The sequence below is a fragment of the Metopolophium dirhodum genome, chromosome 2 (genome assembly GCF_019925205.1).
Source record: "Metopolophium dirhodum isolate CAU chromosome 2, ASM1992520v1, whole genome shotgun sequence".
NCBI lineage: Eukaryota > Metazoa > Arthropoda > Insecta > Hemiptera > Aphididae > Metopolophium > Metopolophium dirhodum.
Window position 1 is genome coordinate 42,301,995 of NC_083561.1, and position 22,733 is coordinate 42,324,727.

Below are 22,733 nucleotides of genomic sequence, written 5' to 3' on the forward strand. Positions count from 1 at the left end.
ACGTATTTACGTGTTCCCTCGTCACTGCTCGGCGTTTATCTGTTAAAGTGTTAACTGTTAAGTGTTAACCGTGTGGTGTACTGGCGTGGTGGCGTGCTGTGGTAATGTGGTTTCATTGATTCATTCATTCTCGTCTCTCCTTCGCTCTAGTTGCCCGTGCTCAAAATTGATTGGGTTCTATCGTCATCCGATTAATTATCGCTACATATTATCCCGAAAAATATTGACGATATTAAAAAAATTTATAACAAATACCGACTATATAAATCAAATTAAACACCGTTTCAACAGTGAGTAAATTTTTCTAATTTTACACGTTTTTGTTTTCTCTGACAATAACTTTTCTCTCATAATAATATCACATTATTATTATTATTATTATTTTGTTTGAACGTGACGTTTTGTGTAAAGGCGTATGCAGTACCTATGTACTTTATGATTCACGAGATAAGTTCGGTGAAAAAACGCGTGATTTATCAATGTTATTGACCCTCGGGTTTCGGGTGGACAGAAATTCGATTGGATTTACCTTCCAAAACGCGTCTCCAATATTATATATTATTATTACGTCGTTTGCGAATTTGCGATTGATTCGCGTTTCGTGAACAACATTATTATATAGGTGGTGTTCACGAAGGATTTTTTTTATAGGCCTACTTTTTGAGCATAAAACCGGTTTCTGTTTATACGTATATAGGGACTTAAAAACAGCAAACTCGGTTTACCGTTATGTTCTGTTGGGGTATGAAGAGGAGGATACCTAGAATCGTGTTAGTGTGTTAATGTAATTGAAAACCGTATATGCGCGCGAGCGTGTTAGTGTATATAAACGCGAATCTGTGACATCATTGCGGAGAATATATAGTTTTTGTTGTTGGTGATTTATTTTGTTGTTGTTTTGTAGGTGTTTTCGATTGTTTTTTTCGAATTCGTTCTCGAAAAAATACTGTAAAATGGCCGGGGACAAGAAACCGTTTGGACGCCTACCAAAATCTGTAAAACCAGTGTTATATGATTTATTTTTGAAGCCGGATTTGCAAAAATTCACATTTGAAGGCAAAGAAACAATTTCCATTAACGTGAGTATAATAAAATCGTATATCATATATATTTTTAATTTTAATTTCCTGTCAAGGTTTACTTAAGTCAATAATAATGCGAGTAGTAATAATGTAATAATATAGGTACTTAATTATTGACTTAACTATTTTTATTAGACTACTCAATAGTACTTACTACCTACCTAATAAGTCATTTAGCAATTACTCTTATAAACTGCTTCCAATTATTAATACTTCCATCAATAGTATAAGGTAGAATTTAAATATAATAGTTTTTTTTAATTAGTGATGACTACTTACATTGACAGTACCCCGTATGTTTTGGACAAATAAAAGTACCTGTGTTATGCAAAATATGTAACATGTTTAAATATTAATCCTTTAGATTCTAATTACCTATACATATCTCGTATATAGAACTAGAATCTAGATACAAATATTTTTAACTAACCAATAACTTATAAAACCTAATTATTCTAACTTTGTTTATAATTTTAATTTGGAAACTTTTTTTACGTATACTTACATGTTATACAAAGAAACAACAAATTAAAATATATGATTCTTTAATTATTTAATAGTTGAAAAAAATAAACAACAGAAAGATCCCAAAGAAGTATTTTTCTTTGTGTATTTTAGATATCTAAAAAACAAAGGGTTATTGTGTATGAGTCATGTTTTAATTGTAAATTTATTCTTATAGAAGTACCTATATCATAACCTTGTACATATTAATAGTATGATCAAATAGTATTTTATTCTTCAAACTAAAGCAATATTATATTGCAGAGAGCGTATAAGATACTTAGGTCATTGTCACATCCTAAATATTATCTTAAGAAAAAAAATCTAAAATTACTTAAGATGCATTGTAAAAAGCCAACCGCATGAAATTACTCAACATTTAACTCTATATTCATCTATTGTTGGGTCTATTGTATTAGCCATACATTTTTCTAGATTCTGTTCTGTGAGATGTTATACAACAATTATGAATCATTGTATAAGGTCTTATTTAGTATATTAATACATGTTTCTGGTAAAATGAGATATCCATGAGCATAGCTGGCTTGAGGAGTGTGCAGGAAGTACAGCCACAAAGGACTTCGTGCTTAGTGAGACAACAAAGGGCCTTTGGGAAGGAGCCCAGTGCTTGAACTCAGGGGACCCTGCCGTTGCATAAAATTTACGCCCTCTCCCTAAAAAAATTGTAATGTAGTACCATTACCTATTTTTTTTAACATAATAATTCACATACTATTTGGTTCTTTTATTATAAGAAATTTGTGAAATTTGTTAATTATTTTCTCATTATGATGAGTTATGGTTAATTTCTTGTTTTTATTTCTATGTTCAAAATGTTAATATTATACTCTATTTACATCAAGAAGAAACCTCGGCGGCGACCAGTTTTTGTCAGGCAACACCTGTTTGTCACTCCTACCAATCAACCATCAGTATGATTAAGCCACGCAACTGCGCACAAAGGTTCCTTCTAAATGTGAATGGAGTATAGATAAATTTTCTTGTCCACACGAGTTTCTTACAAAATTCTTTATTAGTTTTAGTCTGAAAAAGATTCTTTTGCTTTAGCAGTCCAGCCACAGTTATTGCAGGTATTGTAATAAAAATAACGCAAGCACTTTAAACGTCTGTAAAACCACTTGAAAAATTATTATTCATAATCATACCTAACTATCCAGAATATGTTTTATTAGGTATTTGTAATTTTGTATCTTTAATAACAGTTTTTATACATAACATACCATTTTCTGTGGGAAGTTACAATTTATATCATCTAAATAAGTTGAAAAAATAATATGGTTTTAAAAAAAGAGGAAAGTAGGTAACACTGGACAGTAAATGTCAAGACATGTACCTCATCATTGGGCATGAATAAGTTACTGTAATGTCACCTATGTGTTAAATTTGAATTTAATGATACATCATTGCATACAAAAATCGATTCTGTATAAATACAGACCTTCTGTATTACTATGCACATTTTATGATGTCCCCATGTATCATTAGACTTCAATATTTGAAATTGCTATAACAACTACTTATAAAGAACCTTGTGGGTACTACATTTTAATACATTTTAACAGATAAACGACAATTTGTTGAAGTCTGAAGTAGGTGATTGTTAAATAAGGTTTGATAGTTTGTTTAATTTATTGTAAGAAAGGCAAGCAAGTGGATACTGTTCTGGTGTCGAGTGGGTCACTGTAATGTATATATTCAATTTTAATTCAATGATATTAAATCATTGTATACAAAAAACAGTTCTGAGCAAAGAAGCTGGTCTGTCAGCATATATTACTAAGTAATAAGTATATTTTATGATATTATTGCTATCAAAGTAATTTTTATACTATTAGTAATACATTTGGTTGAATTAATTTTTGCCGAAAACATTGCATTTGAAAATTGCATTATGTGCATAAAAAAAAATAACATGTATACTTTAAAAATAACCACAAATAATATTTTTAAAACAAAACAAAATAACTAAAATTGTTATTCATAGTTTAAATACCTCATTTTACCAAAAATGGTAAACTTTAATTTTACTAAAAAGGTAGAGTAATTTGTTGTTCACAGTATGAACTATTTATAAAAAGGCAAAAAGCCGAGTTTTAAGTTTCAATACTTAACTATAAAAAGGTGGGTAAGTGGATGTCGCTCTGCTGTACAGTAGGGTACAGGTGGGTCACTGTAATGGATGGTGTTAAATTTGAATTCAATGATATAATATCATTGTATAAGAAAAACGATTCTGAGCGAAAACGGTCAGTCAGCCTATGATATTACCAAGTATATTTGATGATATTGTGAATAAAGTAATTTATATATTATAACCTATTTACATGGAGCCTTGTTTTAAATTTTCAATTCTTAGCCAAAAAAGTTAAACATTTTATACATTTTTAACTACAAAATAATTAATAAATTATAAATTTGAGAAATGTTGTCAACATTTGAACTTTAAATGCTTATAAAAAAAAATTGTGCCTATGTATTTTTAAATTTTTCAACTGCTATTAGAATGATATATCAGGAGCCTTATATTAAATTGTCACGCTTTTTTACCCAACAAAAATTTTTTTATTGATATTTATAGAAAAAAAAACTAAAAAAAGGTGGGCAAGTGGATGTCGCTCTGCTGTACTGTAGGTTACAAGTGGGTCACTGTATAATGGATGGTATTAAATTTGAATTCAATGATATATCATTGTATAAGAAAAACGATTCTGAGTGGAGACGATATGTCAGTCTAGGTATAAGACATATTATACACTTATCTATGGTATTAAAAAAAAAATTGACCTATAATAAATTCCAAATTAATCATATCACAATATCCATTAGGTACATATAACGCGTTATACATCAACAACAAACCGTGATACTATCATCATAATATATCGATGAAAATATTACAAATTAGAAGTTTCAAGTGCCCACGAATAATATTATACAATCACAACAAAATAACTAAAATAGTTATTCTAGGTTTTTATGTAATTTCGTCCAAATTTGAACTTAAAATGACTATACAAATAAACTGTGCTTGTGTATTTTTTAGATTTTTTGGTAACCGAATTATCTATTTACATGGAATCTTGTTTTAAATTTTCAATCCTTAGCTATAAAAACTGAACATTTTATAATTTATTAATTACAATGGTTGATAATTTTCGAGATTTTGATAAATTCTGTCCAAATTTGATCTTTAAATGCTTATAAAAAAAAAACTGTGCCTATGTATTTTCAATATTTTTCAACTGCTATTGTAAAAATATATCAGGAGTCTTGTATTAAATTTTTACACTTTTTGGCCCAACAGATAAAACTTTATTGATATTTATAGAAAAAAAAACTAAAAAAATTGAAAACTGAAAATGCCCGTAAACAGCTCAAAAAGTGTCAAAATATTTTCAAAATTGTATGGTGTATAGGAAATGCTAATATAAACATTCAGTGAAATTTTCATGTATCTACAGTTATTCGTTTTTGAATTACAAGAAAATAAGGAAATCGGTACATGAGAAATCGAGTGAATATCTAATGTTGTGAAAATATGAATTTAAAACGCTCATAAAAATTTAATTTGACTTTCTTGTAGAAATTTTTTTTTTGATAAAGTTAGACAAACTTATGAGGAATCTTGTATTCGATTTTAAAATCTTAGATTTAAAAAGAAAATTTTTTATGAATTTCTAACTCAAAATAATTTGCAAATTTTCGTGATTTTTCCGTATTTTTTCAAGATTTGAACTTTAAACGTGTATAAAAAAAAACTGTGACTAAGGATTTTTAATTTTTTTCATCTGCCTTTGAAACAATAACCTAGGAGCCTTCTATTAAATTTTCAAGCTTTTTTACCCAACAAATAAAATTTTATTGATATTTATAGAAAAAAAATTTAAAAAAACTGAAAACTGACAATGTCCGTAAACAGTTCAAAAAAAGTTAAATTATTTTCAAAATTGTATTGTGTATAGAAAATGCAAATATAAACAACCAGTGAAAATTTCATGCATCTACGGTCATTTGTTTTAGAGTTACACCAATAACCAAAATCGATTTTGTTAAAAATCGATTTTGCGTAAAAATTCCCGTTTTTCCTTAATTTTTCTTTTGTTTTTCACATCGCTTTTGAAAACTACTGGGAAATTAAAATTTTGACCTCCCCAATGCACCAACGATATTCACTTTCCCATCGAACAAGATACTGAAGTCGAAAATCGAAGCATTATTTCGACTACTTATCGTGTACACAGACACAAAAATAAAAAAATAAAAAAAAAAACACACATCATTGTAAAATCAATACATTCATCGTTTCACTCAGAATCTAAAATTGAAAACTGACAATGTCCGTAAACCGCTCAAAAAGAGTCAAAATATTTTCAAAATTTTATGGCGTATAGAAAATGCTAATACAAACATTCAGTGAAATTTTCAAGTATCTATAGTCATTCGTTTTTTAATTACAATAAAATAAGAAAATTGTTACATGAGAAATCGAGTGAATATCAAATGTTGTAAAAATATAAATTTCAGACGCTCATAAAAATTTAATTTAAGTTTCTTCTAGACATTTTTTTTTTGATTAAAGTAGACAAACTTATGAGTAATCTTATATTACATTTTCAAATCTTAGATTTAAAAAGAAAAATTTTTATGAATTCTCAACTCAAAATAATTTGCTAATTTTCGTGATTTTTCCGTATTTTGTCAAAATTTGAACTAAGCATTTAAATGCTTATAAATAAAAACTGTGACTAAGGATTTTTAATTTTTTTCATCTGCCTTTGAAACAATAACCTAGGCGCATTCAATTAAATTTTCAAGCTTTCTTACTCAACAGATAAAATTTTATTGATATTTATAGAAAAAAAAACTAAAAATATTGAAAACTGACAATGTCCGTAAACAGCTCAAAAAGAGTCAAAATTTTTGGAAAATGTTATGGTGTATAGAAAATGAAAATATAAACATTCAGTCAAAATTTCATGTCCCTACAGTGATTTTTTTAGAATTACACCAAAAACCAAAATCGATTTTCTCGAAAACAGATGTTGCCTAAAAATGTCCGTTTTTCCTTAATTTTGGGTTAGGTTAGGTTAGGTTAGGTTAACCTAACCAAAAAAATTAGTAATTTTGAATCCACGACAATTTTATTTCTCTTATTACTTTAACATTATTATTAAAACGTTAGGTACATACTTTGATTAAATTATTATTTCGACAAAAATGTCATGAGAATAAATGATGAATTTTTATATTATTATTTACCTTCTGTTATACCTATTACATTTTCAACAATAATGAATGAAGAATTTTTAAAAGCAACAAATGTATAGAATCATATTAGAACATCTTAAATAATAAGCAGTTTGATCAATATTAAGAGTTTATTAAATAATTATATATAATATACTATATTGGACAAAAATTTCGTAAGTGCGTTGTTTTTGTTGTTTTGTCATACAACGTTATTATAATTATCTTAATTAATTAATATTACATTACACAAACCAAATTAAATAAAAACATCTTTACATTTTATCGGAGCAATGAATCTATTAATTTTACAATGATGTGTAGTTTGACAAAATATGACAGGTAACTTTTTATAGTAGCAAAAATGTTATATACAGTGGTTTCTGGTAGAAAATTGGATCTAGCTGGGAAAGAGGTTCAAGAGAACAAATTTAGCAGAATTTTTCTAAATAATCAGGAAAAACTAAAAAAAAATTACAAAAACAGGAATTTTTACGCTAAACCAGTTTTCAACAAAATCTATTTTGGTTTTGTATTATTTTAAAAATTGTAACTGTGAAAGACTTGATATTTTCACCAAATAATTATATTACAGTTTTCCATCCATGATAAAATTTCCAAATTTAGTGGCAGTTTATAGCACATTTGAAATTGTCCCCGCTTCGTTTAATTGTTTTGTCAATTATATATAATAATATAGTAAAATTGTTGTTTAAAGTAAAAAACCTTGAAAATGTAATACAAGGCTCCTCATAAGTTGTGCTTACAGCAATTAAAAATATCGAAAATATAATATCAGGTATTATTTATAAGTGTTTGAATTTTGAATTTCAAACTTCGACAACATTTGTAAAAATTTGATAATTATTTTGTTATACATTTCAATATCTAATGTTTGTAAATGTAATACAAGATTCCTCAAATATATGCATTGTATAAATTAGCATAATCCCACATTACATTTTTGTGACCGTTTAAAAATCTAATTTGATATTCAAACGTAAACTAACAATTTTAATTATTTTGTTGTAATTCAAAAAATATTATTCTTGGAGATTTAGATCAAATTAAATTTTTTAAAACTATAATATTATAATTTATTAAACATAATGACATTTCCAAAATATTTAGTTTAATGTGAAATATTTATAGATTATATTGATCTACGCTTCTACGATACGATGCTATAATTGACCTATAAGGCTATAAGTTAATACCATTTAATAGTATTACTATAAAATGTATGTGATTGTTTTTTTGTAACAATTAATAAACCAATAGTATTTCTAGTAATAATTTAAATCTATATATATAAAACTGAAATCAAGCAAAAGAGGAAATCTTTGTTACGGTTTGTCTTCGAAACTTCTTATCCAATTGTCATGCAGTTTTTTTTAAAATGAAAGAGGATATCACGGAACAGGTTTTAGGCATAAATAAAGTCCGATAATGTTAGTCAATAATTAGTTATCTATACATATAAAATCCAAATACCACTGACTCACTGTATCTCAAAAACTACTCAACGTACGGACTTGAAATTTGGAATAGAGGTTCTTCTCATATTTTCACCGTGCAATAAGAAAGGATTTTCAAAAATGTTGCGTTTTAGTGGAGTAATTAACGATTATAATTATTCACTGCCAATACGTGATAAAATTCCTATCGTAAATCTCAAAATTCCTGTTTGAGCACCTACCGGGGGTGATCACTTCCCTTTTTAAATTAGCCTATGACACTCACAAAGAATGTGGCTTTGTATTGGTGAAAGAATTTTCGAAATCGGTTCAGTAGTTTCGGAGTTTATCCCGAACACACAAACAAACGCTATAATTTTATAGTATAGATAAAAATGAATATTTGTGTGTAGATTAGACCTCTGGGAAGAAGATAGGCTAATTTAAAAAGTGTTAAATTTGTTTTATTTTTATTCGTCGGATTTTAGTACGGTTGCGTTAGGCCTTTGTATTAATTCATCATATTAATCCTCCGAAGGTGGAATTAAGTAAAAATGACAAACTTTGAACAATTTTGATACTTTAGAGGTAAGTCATACACTTACGTACAAACAGCACGGGGTCCGCGATCTACGGCAGGTAGATTGCCTACCTGATAATAAACTGCTTCGAATCAGAATTTTTATTCCGGGCAACAGAAAAGTTAAGATAAATTTTGAACACCATACACCGAATATTAAACAACGAATTGAACAAAGTTTGAGTCATATAGAATTGGTTAGGTTTACATTTAACGGGCAACGAAGTGCCAGCGGGATCAGCTAGTATAATATAATAATGAATATTCTTGGAAAAATGGGCTGGCCGCTCAGAATCGTTTTTCGTATGCAATGATTTATCATTGAATCTAAATTTAATACATCCGTTGCATCTACTCAATGACGATGTACCCCCCTAACCTGACACCTACTACAGTGACTTCTCCGGTTTTTTAAAATTAATTTAAATTTAATTTAAAATTATTAAAATGTAATGTACACAAACGTAATGTTACATTTTATTATTTTTCAATAACAACAATTATTGTTAGGTACTTTTATAGTAATTTTTGTTGAAAAATTATAATACTAGTTGCGTTACTTATTATTTTGAACGTTTTGGTGATCAATTATTATTGTTACAAAATTAATTATCGTATTAACAATAAGGTTGCTTGTTACAGTGTTTGGGGAATTACGATTGCCTACGTTATTACATTATCTAACTAATTTATGAACATAATTTATTAAATATATTTATAAATTCTAAGTTTATAACAATATAATATACAATTATGTTCTAATAACGGAATTATTTACCTTTGTATTAATAAATATTAAATACATTGTAATGAATAATAAAGTTGGTATTACCGATATTATATATATTTATCTACAAAAATTAGTGCTAAACAAGTCATTACTCAATAATCATACCATATTACCATATTTTGTTATCTACAATATTAAAGAACTCATTAAATAATATGTTGTATATCCATTGGTTACATAATATAAGTTTAATAATATTATTATATCATTATTCATATTAATCTTATTAAATTATTTTTTGCATTAATTCAAGGAATAGTACATAAACAACAGTCGGAAAATCTGCTGTTTTAACCATAGTACCGATCTATAATTTTGTAATTTATAATTTAAATATTCTCAATTTCTCATTAAATATAATTTTAAGTTATAACTTATAATTTATAAAATAATTAATAAGTTTTGTATCCTAAATTGATTTACAAACACCATATTTACACTAAAACCAAAAACCCTATAAAATCCAATATTAGAAAGTGTTCATTTATATTTTATATATTTAAATATTTTAGTACTGAAAACCTGAAAATTCTTATAAACAACATTTTATAACTTCTAATTATATTTTAAAATACTATATGTAATAGTCTTCTGGTGATCAATAATTTTAAAATATTATACTGGTTAGTAGTTTAAGACACTTCTTTCTTTGACTATCAAGGTCAAGGATACTAGTTTATTTAAAGAAAGATGATATGGTATTATTATGATACACATTTATTACCAAGGTACCCTGTATTATAATATACGTTGTATACTTGTATGAAATAATAATAAATGTAATATTTCGAAAGAAAATATTCTATACATTGATCACGCAGGTGTCCAATAATGTGTACACAATAACATAACTGTACCAATGAGGCTCCCTATGCATATGCACTTCACTTCTTTTATACACGAATAACTGTACCCTATGAACAGTTATAAGCAGATAGATTTATCCAAAATGTGTACACCTGTGCCAGTTACCTTAAAATTAAATATATTCTTAGATAATATTTATTTGTTAACCTACCTGTACATTCTTCTTCAAAATTTTAAATTACGTAGTTTATTCTCATATTCGACAAGAAAAAATCATATATTCATTTTATAATATTCATGTTATAATATGTCATAAATATTAAATATGTTATATCTACGATCTATCTATATTGTTCGCCTAGGCGTAAATGCAATACAAATGTATATTATGATAGAAGACTATTAAAATAATTATATGTTAAAGGTAGGGCTGAGCCGCTGAGGTCTTCTAGTACTTAAAAACCTCAAAATATTATGCACATAACATGCAGTTAGAAAACAAATAATATGCTCTAAAAAACTTAAATGAAATATAGAACCTAAATTATAAAATTGATGTGAAAAAATATATAATTTTAATCAATTGATAAAAACTAGAAAAATTAATTGCATGATAATCAACCAACAGACAACAATATATAATTAATTTGACGGATAACCACGATTTAAGATAGTGTGGTAAATAACTATCTTAAATCGTGCGGATAACAACTGATGATTACTTCCTAATTCCGACACGCGTCGCGATGTTATCGGCCAGATACTAGATAGTGAATTACCTAACCGATAATATTTATATTATATCATATTATAGATTATAAGTAGACATTCGGAATATAATATTTTTATATAGATTTGTATGTTATATTATACCTAAATACCTAATATCAACATTTTCCAAATTGTCACTTTATAATTGTAGCTCTCAATTTGTCCAATTTACTGAAAATCGAAATATGCGATAACGACAAAATATGCAAAATTAAATTTTAAATATGGCCTTGTGTAATGGAATATATTTAAACATAACTCACATTGTTCTGCGACTTTTCTAGAAAATATATGAAAAAACTAGAAGTCCTCGTTCCTCTGTTCTATAGTCTTATAGGTATGACTTTTCGTAATATATTGAGCCAGTGTTGCACACTGTACATAGGGAGTCACAAGGTATAAATATTTTACATTGGTGATCTTTCTTCATAAGTAGTTGGCATGTATTCAAGATTTTCAAGGAAGAAATTGTAGTGTATCAATTGTAAATACATATTGACTATTGGGTAAAATAAATATTGAGCGTTCAAGAACTTGCACTTGCAAATCTGCAATATACAAGCAAGAGTCTTAAGAGGACGTCACCCCCGCATGTGTTGTCTCCGTCTTACACAACATGTACGACTAAGACAAAACGCGTTAACGCAGTCTGAGTAGAACTCGCTCAGTTTTGGTTTTAAAGTAAAAATACCTATTATAAAATTGAACTGTGACAATATTTCTAAGGGCAAGTCGTTGCGTTTTTTCCATTATATCGTTTAGAAATAGAAAAAAATTCAACATTTTTAGAATACCATTAACTTTTCAAAATTAAAATTTTTTAAAAAAAAACGCAACGACTTGTCCTTTAGAAATATTGTCACAATTCAATTTTATAATAAGTATTTTTACACTAGAATCAAAATTAAGCGAGTTTACTATCAGACTGCGCAAACGCGTTTTGTCCATGTCATACATGTGTAAGACGGAGACAACACATGCGGGTGTGATGTCCTCTTAACATAACTATTCTCTGTCGATACGTATAGAATTTTTCTTCTTGAAAAACTGGATTGCCTACATAGGTTAGGTTGCACTTACTGTAGTGCATTGTCGTGTCCGCAATTCACCGCAGGACAGCACAGGTGGATTACCTAAATGATTATATACTGCTTAAAAATTGTCTGAAGATTGCCTACCTAAATGACTAAATCGATTTTAATTTGAGGTGGCTAGCTGTCTTGCTAAACAATCAAACCGGGTTTTTGATATTACACCTTTTGTATACAAAAAAGCACTGGATAGAGACGGCATAAAAATTATTTAATCCGTCGTATGAATATTGCATATACATTTAAAAAAATATCTAATCCTTCCCGGGGCAACACCCGGGTAGGACAGCTTGTGTGATATATTAATCGAAATATTTATAATAAATATTAAATTCAGAATATGAACTCGATACTCGGAAAAGTACTATGTTTATTATATAATTAATGATTTTTTTATAATGTATGAATACATATGATAATATTTAACTTATAATTATTATCCTTAGTACATAAAGTTTAATAAGATAGAAATTACTCGTTTAAATTTTGATTAAGACACGTCAACATTCGGTGGTGGCTCTAGGGTTCGAGTTTTTTTTTTTTTTGGGGGGGGGATCCCCTTAGAGCTGCCACTGTCAAAATGTATAAGAAATCATCGAGTGACAGTTTACAGTAAAAGTGAATAATTCACATTTAAATAAAAGAAGTTAATCCACAGGATTCTCCTAAAATGGTGAAAAAAATCCATGCATATGAAAATATGGTCTTTAAACTTAATAATTAATGATTCAATGCCAAATCTATCTTCATTCTCTTCCAATTTGTATATTTATTATACATTTATACATATAACCGTGATTCATGGGTATATTTTTGAATTTTTGAGGGGAACTAACACCTTGATTTGTGAAATGTTTAGCCTTTCCTTAAATTTATACTACCGTATATCATTTTTTTTAATCTTTCAAAATAAATTTAATTTTCCCCTATGTTACTGTTCAGAAAAGGATTTCCTTGAATTGCATTAAATCTTTAACTATCTTTTCTTTAAACTAATGCCAAGATGTATTAAATAATCACCCACTAAAATTATTACCCCCATCCATAAATTTCTTACTCATTAATTTCATAACATAATATATTAATTGTTGTGATACTAAAGATAATACATCTATTCTAAACCCGTTTTTATCACATTACATTTATACAAATAATCTCGTTTTGATGTATGAGTTATAATCGTGTGATACAAATTCAAGTTGAATGTATTTAAATTTTAATATTAATCACAATCACATTAATAAAATTCAAAGAAAACAATCTGTAAACCAAACATTTTAATAATAGTAATAAAAAAAATGAATATTTATTTTCTGTAATAATATCTCTGTATCTGTATTTAAGAAAATAAATTTGTACACAATGTAGGTGCTACCATCAATATATTTTTTAAATATTAAATATTAAAAAGTTATTTAAGTATTTTTTATTGACATGGTACATCATGTGAATTATATTGATAATGTATTTAGTTCATAAATTTAAATACTGATAAATATAAGTATTTATTAATATTTAATTTCAAATGCCTATATTAACATATTATTGTGTATTGTGACATATTGTATTTAATAAATAAAGTTTTTTTTTTAATTTCATAGATTCTGGAATCAACCAATAAAATAATTTTACATGCATTGGATTTAAAAATTGAAGAAGTCGAATTAAAAGACAGTGATGGATTTATTTCCAAACCTTCAGTTACACTATCAGCGGAAGATGAAACAGTCACTTTGGGATTTGATAAAGAACTACAAATAGGCGAAGCATTTTTAAAATTTATATTTGTTGGTGAACTCAATGATAAAATGAAAGGATTTTACCGTAGTAAATATGTCAGGTGAGTAGGATGAATAAAATTCTTTGTCAATATGGCTTTGCAATTTTTTCCTTCTTTTTTAAAAATAATTGCATAGTGTGAATGATAGCGGCAATCAGGTTGAATTCTACTCGGCTGTTAGCATGTTGTGTTCAACTCATGCACGTAGAATGTTCCCTTGCTGGGATGAACCAAATCTGAAAGCTGTATTTGATATATCTGTAGCTGTGTGTAACACATCTCACCGAGCTTTGTCTAATATGGTAAGATTATTCTATTAATATTATGTAAATTTTTGTTTGAAGTCCAAGTGGAGAGGAAAAATACTCAGCTGTTACACAATTTGAAGCAACTGATGCAAGGAGATGTTTTCCCTGTTGGGACGAGCCGGCAATTAAGGCTGAATTCAACATTTTATTGTCTGTGCCCCAAAACAAAACGGCTCTTTCCAACATGGTACATTTTCATTAAATTAACTTTTATATTATATTCTATTATTATATAGTTTTTTTATTTATAGCCTGTGGTTTCTGATACAACTGAAGAAAATGGAGATCGTTTACTTAAATTTCAAAAAACTCCAATTATGTCTACTTATTTGGTTGCCGTTGTAGTAGGAGATTTTGATTATGTAGAGGACAAAGATTCAGATGGTGTTTTAGTGCGGGTCTATACACCAATTGGAAAAAGTGAACAAGGAAAATTTGCCTTGGAAGTTGCTAAATGTGCATTACCTTACTACAAGGATTATTTCCAAGTAGCATATCCTTTACCAAAAATGGATTTAATAGCTATTGCTGATTTCTCATCTGGTAACTTTGTTTATCATAAGAATTAAATATTAATAACCATTAATTAATTAATATATTTTTAGGGGCTATGGAAAATTGGGGTTTAGTAACCTACAGAGAATCATGTCTCTTAGTTGATCCAGACAATACGTCAGCGGTTCGTAAACAATGGATAGCTTTAGTTGTTGGGCATGAGTTGGCTCACCAATGGTTTGGAAATTTAGTTACAATGGAGTGGTGGACACATCTTTGGTTAAATGAAGGATACGCTTCGTTTGTGGAGTTCCTGTGTGTGGAACATTTGTTCCCAGAATATGATATATGGACACAATTTGTCACAGACACATATATTAGAGCACTTGAATTGGATGCTTTAAATAGCAGTCATCCCATTGAAATACCAGTAGGCCATCCATCTGAAATTGATGAGATATTTGATGACATTTCATATAACAAGGGTGCTTCAGTTATCAGAATGTTACATAACTTTATTGGAGATCAAGTAAGATATTATTAATTAATTGGAAAGTTCTTTATCTTAATTTTAATGTTTTTGATTTTTAGGATTTCCGTAAAGGAATGAATCTGTATTTGAATAAACATCAATACAGCAATACATTTACTGAAGATTTATGGGCAGCCTTAGAAGAAGCCAGTAATAAACCAGTTAAAGATGTCATGTCTACATGGACATTACAAAAAGGATTCCCTGTAATAACTGTTGAAAAAGAAACTCAAAATCCTGATGGATCGAGGGTTATTAGTGTATCTCAAACTAAGTTTACTGCTAACGGACAAGTTGATGGTAATTTAAAAAACATTTTTATTCTTTTTTTTTTTAATGAATACAATTATATTTTTAGGTGATGGTATTTTATGGATGGTTCCATTAACATTTTCTACATCTCGAAATCCAGAAATTGTGTGTCATAAAGAAATAATGTCTGAAATTCAAAAGGATATAATCATTCCTGCTAATGCAATTTCACCAGGAGAATGGGTTAAAGTAAACCCGAGTACTGTTGGATATTACAGAACTCGTTATACACCTGAATTACTTAAAAATTTTGTACCATCTATATCGTCAAGAACATTACCACCTTTGGACCGTCTTGGATTACTTGATGATCTCTTTGCTTTAGTTCAAGCTGGTCTCTCAAGTACAGATGAAGTACTAAATTTAATGTTGGCTATGACGGATGAAGATAATTATTCTGTTTGGTCGTCAATGAGTAATGTGCTTGGTAAATTAGCTATATTATTGTCTAATGTTGAAGGAGATACAGAACAATTATTTAAACAGTACAACAGAATTCTTTTAAAAAAAATATCATCAAAATTGGGATGGACTCCTCAGCCTAATGAAAGTCACCTTGAAACAATGCTGAGAGGTTTAGTAATGGCTCGATTGGTATCTAGTGCTGATCCTGATGTTATGTCTGAAGCTAAGATAAAGTTTGCTAATCACTTAAGTGGTAAAGAAACTATTGTAGCTGATTTGAGAAGTCCTATTTATAAAGCTTGTTTGTCATCTGGTGATGAGACCACTTTTAATCAATTATTACAGGTTTGATATAAAATTAACTACATATATACAATATCATAATTCATAATTAAGTATCTTAAATTGTAATTATTCTTTTAGCTCTATAGAGGAACTGATTTACACGAAGAAAAGGATAGAATATGCAGAGCAATGGGAGCATCTAAAAATAAAGATATATTAAAAAAAGTGCTTGATTTTGCAATGTCTGTAAGTTATTAAATAATGACTATCGGAATATGGTAATATAATTTTGTTTTTTAGGATGAAGTTCGTTCACAAGATACAGTATTTGTAATAATTTCTGTTGGTGGATCTAAAGTTGGAAGAGATTTAGCTTGGCAATTCATTCAAGACAACTGGTCAAAATTATTTAATCAATACCAGGTAAAAATGAATTTTAATTATAGCTTAATTTAGCTGATTTCTGATAAGATTGATTTAAATTATTTCATTTTATTATTGCGTTTAAAAATAACAACTTATTTTTTAGGGTGGTTTCTTGTTAACTCGTTTGGTGAAAAATACAACAGAAAACTTTTCTTCTATTGAAAAAGCTGAAGAAGTAGAGAATTTCTTCAAGCATAATGGTTGTGTAGGTGCTGAAAGAACAATTCAACAAGCTTGTGAAACTATCCGATTAAATGCTGCGTGGTTAAAGAGAGACTATGAAAAATTACAAAATTTCCTTCATAAAGTCGTCCAAAAATGACTTTAATGTCTAATGGCTTGCTCAACAATGCTCAATAACTGTTCCAGTTAGTCAAAAAAGTAATTATTATGTTTAAAAAAAAAAATGATTTGTTTCTATTTATATATTATATTAATAAGTTTTATTTAAATAAAATATACAACATTGCTGCCTCTATTTTATATTGCTGCTATGACGTACTCAATTAACTGATCTATTCAATTTTTAATAAATCACTTGCTGAATGGGTCTTTCCCTTCATCAGCAGAAATGCTGCCACGTTACTCAGGTTTTAAAATCAGGAAATCCAGCACATATTTTACCAACTACCAACCAATTTCTGTTCTTCCATTCTTAGGTAGGTATAATATTCGAGTCAATTGTACTTAAAACATATTGAGAGATCATTTTTGTCGACTCTTAAACAGGACCAATATAGTTTTTTCCCTGGACACTTGATAGTAACCAGTACCGTCAACTTAAGTTCTTATCTGCACGAGTTTTTTAATTCAAAGCAGCAAGTTGACATCATTTACACTGACTTCAGAATTTCAGAATTTGAGTTTTTTTTTAGTTTTGATTAAATTTACTAAATGGTGTAATGCTGTGGGGTTAACTTTGAATACTAATAAATGTAAAGTAATAATTTTTCATCGCATCAGGGATTTTATTATGTTTGATTTTTTTTTTTTTATTATTTCCCCTCTTACGTGTTACCGAAGTTAAAGTTTTGAGATTCATCAATGTTCCCTCACTGGATTTTTGACCTTTCATTGATTTTATTGTCTACCAACGGTTCGTGTACTAGGTTTTATAAGGCGATATTCATCAAACTTTGATTCTTCCAAATGTTTTTGAGCACTATATAGCTTGCTAGTTAGAATACGGTGCCGTTGATTGGTCCACTTATACCTTAAGGGACATACAATATCTTAATAAAGTTCAGAACTGTTTTCTGAGTTCTGCCAGTTACTGCTTCAATATTGCCCACCCACCCCACTACTATAGTCATATCAGCGATTTTTTTTATTTTTAAATCATTATCCAAACACCGTAATATCGCCAGTTGTACTTTTATTAATGGGTTATTTGAACTATTGATGCACCAAGTCTGTTAGAACAACTCAACATTTGTGCGTCTGATTAAACTAGGGTTAATGGGATTATTTTACCTAAAAGTAAATCTTACTAAATTTGCAAATAATTTTCCTCTAATTAGGATGATGTTGATAGACAATAGCAATGTATAGTTTTTTCGTACTTTATATATCTTCTATATCTTATATTATAATTTTAAATATAGATTTATTCTCTGTTCAACTAATTATAATGTTAGTTTTATATGTAATTTCAATTAATTTTGTTACGTATTGTTTTTGTTATTAATTCATAAATTATCATAAAATTAAATTTGTGTACTATTAACATTGTTCCGAATGCTGCATGGCATTTATTCTAATAAAATTTAATAAAAATTAAAAATAAGATTAGATGAGATAAATTATTTATAAAATATTACATTACTAACTATACCTACTTATACAATTAACTTAATAATTTGTTATGAAAATATTTAATATTAATGAATATTTGGAACACATTTATTTTTTAAACCAAATTATTAAAAATTAACTATTTAATAATCTTGAACAAACCATTTATTTTCAGGCTCGACATAATACAAAGAAGAAGCAGCATTTTATTAACGGTTTTTCGTTAACCAAAGTCATTTTGTTACATTAATGTAAATTTTTAATGGCATAACCTATCTTATATTGGGCATATATTCTTTTTTTTTTCATTAATATAAATGTATTCTTTATGTTTAATTGTTTTATTTTATGAATAACCTCCTGTAGTTTTCCTTAATTATCTATTTATTTACTTTAATTGAATGTATATTTAATACTTTATTTAATTGATTAGTACCGGGCAGCGATGAGTTTTTGTTGTCGATGTCAGGTGACTTCAACCACATTCCCCCTTTTAGTAGCTAAAAGTCAAAGTCAAAACTTCTGAACTTATCTACGATCCTATGGATAAATTGAACATCCAGCACTGATCTTATTTGGGATGAGTATATTTCTTTTTTGCCAGAGGAAAGTTAATTACCTATAACATAAACCTCAAACCTTTCCTTTATGTCTTAAGCTTATTTACAAGCAAACTAATAAAGTTACACATTATATTTTGAAAGTATAATTGTTACTTGTTTAAAAGATTATGATTTAGAATTTAGAGTTCATTTGTACATCTTCAAATAATATGTGAATTAATTAATATTATTATAAATAGTAATGATACAGTCTTGAACTGAATATAAAGTGGTGCCCAAGACATATTATTTAGGTGTAGCCAAAAGTTATTCAATATTTTCTCCCCATATATCCAATGTATAACAACCTTTACACCAAGTAATATGGTTGGGTCCATCCCCCCCCCCCAAAAAAAAATTGTCAGTTAATTATGACCAAAATATCTATTAATTTAAGTGGGTTTTAAATTTTATTACCTCAAAATGCAGTAAATATGGTGCCGGTGAATGCACTAAATGTAATATTTCTGTTACAAATCTTACATATTAGTACCTATAGAACATAACAATTGATTAATGAAAATGTATCATATGAGAAGATTTACTCTAGGAAAATTAAATATGTTATTATTGACCAAAATATAAATTTATTATGAAATAATTATTTATACATCTTGTGAGATGTTAATGAATTATGACAATTCTATTGGTTTTACATTGTGTTTTGTTTTTTTGTGTCTGTCATTACTTTTTGGTGCAGTATAATTGTTCAACTTTGAGGATGGTTTCTTATAGGAAATTGGATCTATAATTCGTTCTTTGTGGAAAATGTGGGTATTTTTACAAAAACAAGTTTTTGTTAAAATGTATTTCGTTACCTACTTTATTGCAATTACAAAACTAATAACTAGAATTGAATTTTTTAACAAATATTTATATTATCATTTCTTAATATAAAAATATTTTGGCTCTTTTAGTGCAAATAAGGAATTTTAAATAATTTTTTTTTTAAATTAGTATGATAAAATAACATTTTTTTTCTTAGTAAATTAGTCTTTTGCAATAATTACTATTGTTATTTTAAAAAAAATTATATTTTTATTGTTTTGATTAATGTGGAAATAGATAAATAGGTATCCTCGCGTATGTTAGGTATTTGGGAATTAATTTTTTCTTATAAATTAATTTACCAACAAAACACAATTGATTCCTATTTTTTTATAGATTAAATAAAACTACTTACCAATCACCCATATTTTAATGAAAAGTATTTTTAGTAGCGTTCCATTATTTTAATTAAATATTCAGAAAATTATAATAATTAAGTTTCAGTCCATTTCAATATAATAGATTAATAACCTAATATAGTATTCGCTTACCCTACACCTAATAGGTATTTAACAAAGCCACTTGTAAATCTTTTTGTTTATTTTTTATCTATAGTCCATAGACACTATTTTTGGGTAGCAAACTTTGTCCAAAAGTTACGTTCGGTCACTATAGTTCATAAATTTACAAATTGTCCCTTTGAAAAGGTTTAGGTACAGCATTTAAAACATTACACATAATATATCTACAGTGTAATTCTTAGTTTTAAAACTCTTCATAAATGTATTATATTATAATTTATTTATGTAGGTATGTAGGTACAAAGTATTATTTTATCCAAACAATTTTGCACAGCGCCCCGCACTTTGTAGTGCCGGTCCTGCTCCGTTAGTTTAAAAATTAGAGTGAATTGACCTCTTATAAAATCTAAAGGTAAGATTATTATCTAGACAACCTCACCTTAATTATATTTTAATTTTAAAGCAAACTATGAGTATTTTCAAATTGGAAATTGTACATTTTAAAGTACTTACTCATAACTCGCTTTAAAATTAAAATAATTTACTTTGTATTTAAAGCGTAAAACTGTGCTTAGGTCTTAAACTTTATGGTTGTGCACGTGATCAACTAATATTGGTGTACTTAATACATTTTTAATACAAACGCCTGATATTCCTCTAAAGATCGATTTTGACCCCTAAATTATAATGACCTGAGGCGTATTTTCATATTTTTATTTTGCGGGGGTGGGGGGGGGGGGGGTATAAAAAGTAAGTAAGTGTATAGTATTATAAAAATACATTTAAGTAGAGTTCAGGACTAATTGTTGCACAAAAATGATCGATATATGCAGTATAATGTTATCCAAATATGATTTTCCCATAATTTTACTCAAAAATATATTAAAAAATACGAAATATGCTAAAGATTGGTCAAATTATGCATTTTTTCTAAAATTTTCAAAGTTGTGCAATATCAAACTTTGTATTTAATTTCACCATTTTATAAAACAAATTTATAACTTACCTAGTATAATCTACGAGCACTATACAAAAACATATGCAAATGTAAGAAGTCCCAAACCCTACAAATGAGTTTTATGGAAAGTTATTTATTAATAATTATATTATTCCATTCTGGGGGGTCGAAACCCATTCCCCCTAAAATTTTCGGGGAATGGTTAACTTCTACAAAAGATAGCGTTAACTCCTACAAACGATAATAAAATAATAATTTTTATAAAAAAGCCAAATTCATTTTTAAAAAGGTGAACAAATGGGTATCGCTAGAACCGCTTTCATGTCCTGCACTTATATAAATTACCTATCAAATTTAATAATTTCTTCCAGCTTAAATCGTTTAATTGCCATACATTATTAAATAATGTATTACAATATTAAAAAACCAAATGACAGGTATATATAGGTAAAAAAATCAAAATAATGTTAAAAAAGTGGGCAAGTGGGTGTCGCTATGCTGTACAGTAGGTTACAAGTGGGTCACTATAATGGATGGTGTTAAATCTGAATTCAATGATATAATATCATTGAATAAAAAAACGATTCTTAGCGAAGACGTTCAGTCAGCCTATGATATTACTAAGTATATATTTGATGATATTATTGAGAATAAAGTAATTCAGGTATATTATATAACCTATTTACGTGGAACCTTGTTTTAAATTTTCAATCCTTAGATATAAAAATTGAACATTTTATACATTTTTAACTACAAATTCTCCATGTAGTAGATTTCAGTATCTTTGATTTTCAGGTAAAAATGTTATTCCTGTAGGACTGTAGGAGTTTACATTTGGCCAAATACTCCACTGATAGTGAGTAGTGACCTACTTATCCACCCTTTCTTATACCTAATAAATAGTATAGGTAGTATAGTGTAGGTATTGAGTATTATTTTCATAATTAGTTTTACAACTTGAATTTGTTATTTAATCATATTACAGGTAATAAAAATAATTTAAGGTAACAAAAACATGTTGTTCTGGATCAATTTTTAGGGTTGGCCAAACTAGTAACTATACAAACTTTAGCCCCCAATAAAATCCTCTTCTGTACGCCCCTGTACAGAGTATACATAGGCACATTCCCATCAATATTTTCAGTGCTTATATAATGTGAACATCACTGTCAGTCAAAAAACATTTATTGAAGTAGG

At 27.8% G+C, this 22,733-nt stretch overlaps 1 protein-coding gene across 4 annotated transcripts; it reads left to right on the forward strand.

The window, feature by feature from the left end:
• The first annotated feature begins 58 nt into the window (after positions 1-58).
• Positions 59-19,016, forward strand: LOC132938203 (puromycin-sensitive aminopeptidase). Of its 4 annotated transcripts, none has more exons than XR_009663884.1 (12): positions 59-290; positions 905-1,079; positions 13,952-14,190; positions 14,267-14,432; positions 14,690-14,981; positions 15,044-15,462; positions 15,525-15,765; positions 15,824-16,527; positions 16,606-16,713; positions 16,768-16,890; positions 16,997-17,274; positions 18,863-19,016. XR_009663884.1 is itself a non-coding variant. In XM_061004904.1 (12 exons), exons 1-11 carry the CDS (start codon positions 730-732, stop codon positions 17,213-17,215), a joined length of 2,727 nt encoding a protein of 908 aa, XP_060860887.1. In that variant the 5' UTR covers positions 504-729; the 3' UTR covers positions 17,216-17,261; positions 18,863-19,016. The 4 variants fall into 4 exon arrangements, 1 of the variants encoding a protein (XP_060860887.1); XM_061004904.1 differs by lacking the exon at positions 59-290 and adding an exon at positions 504-770 and having other exon boundaries at positions 16,997-17,261; XR_009663882.1 differs by lacking the exon at positions 59-290 and adding an exon at positions 509-770.
• The last annotated feature ends 3,717 nt before the right edge of the window (positions 19,017-22,733 follow it).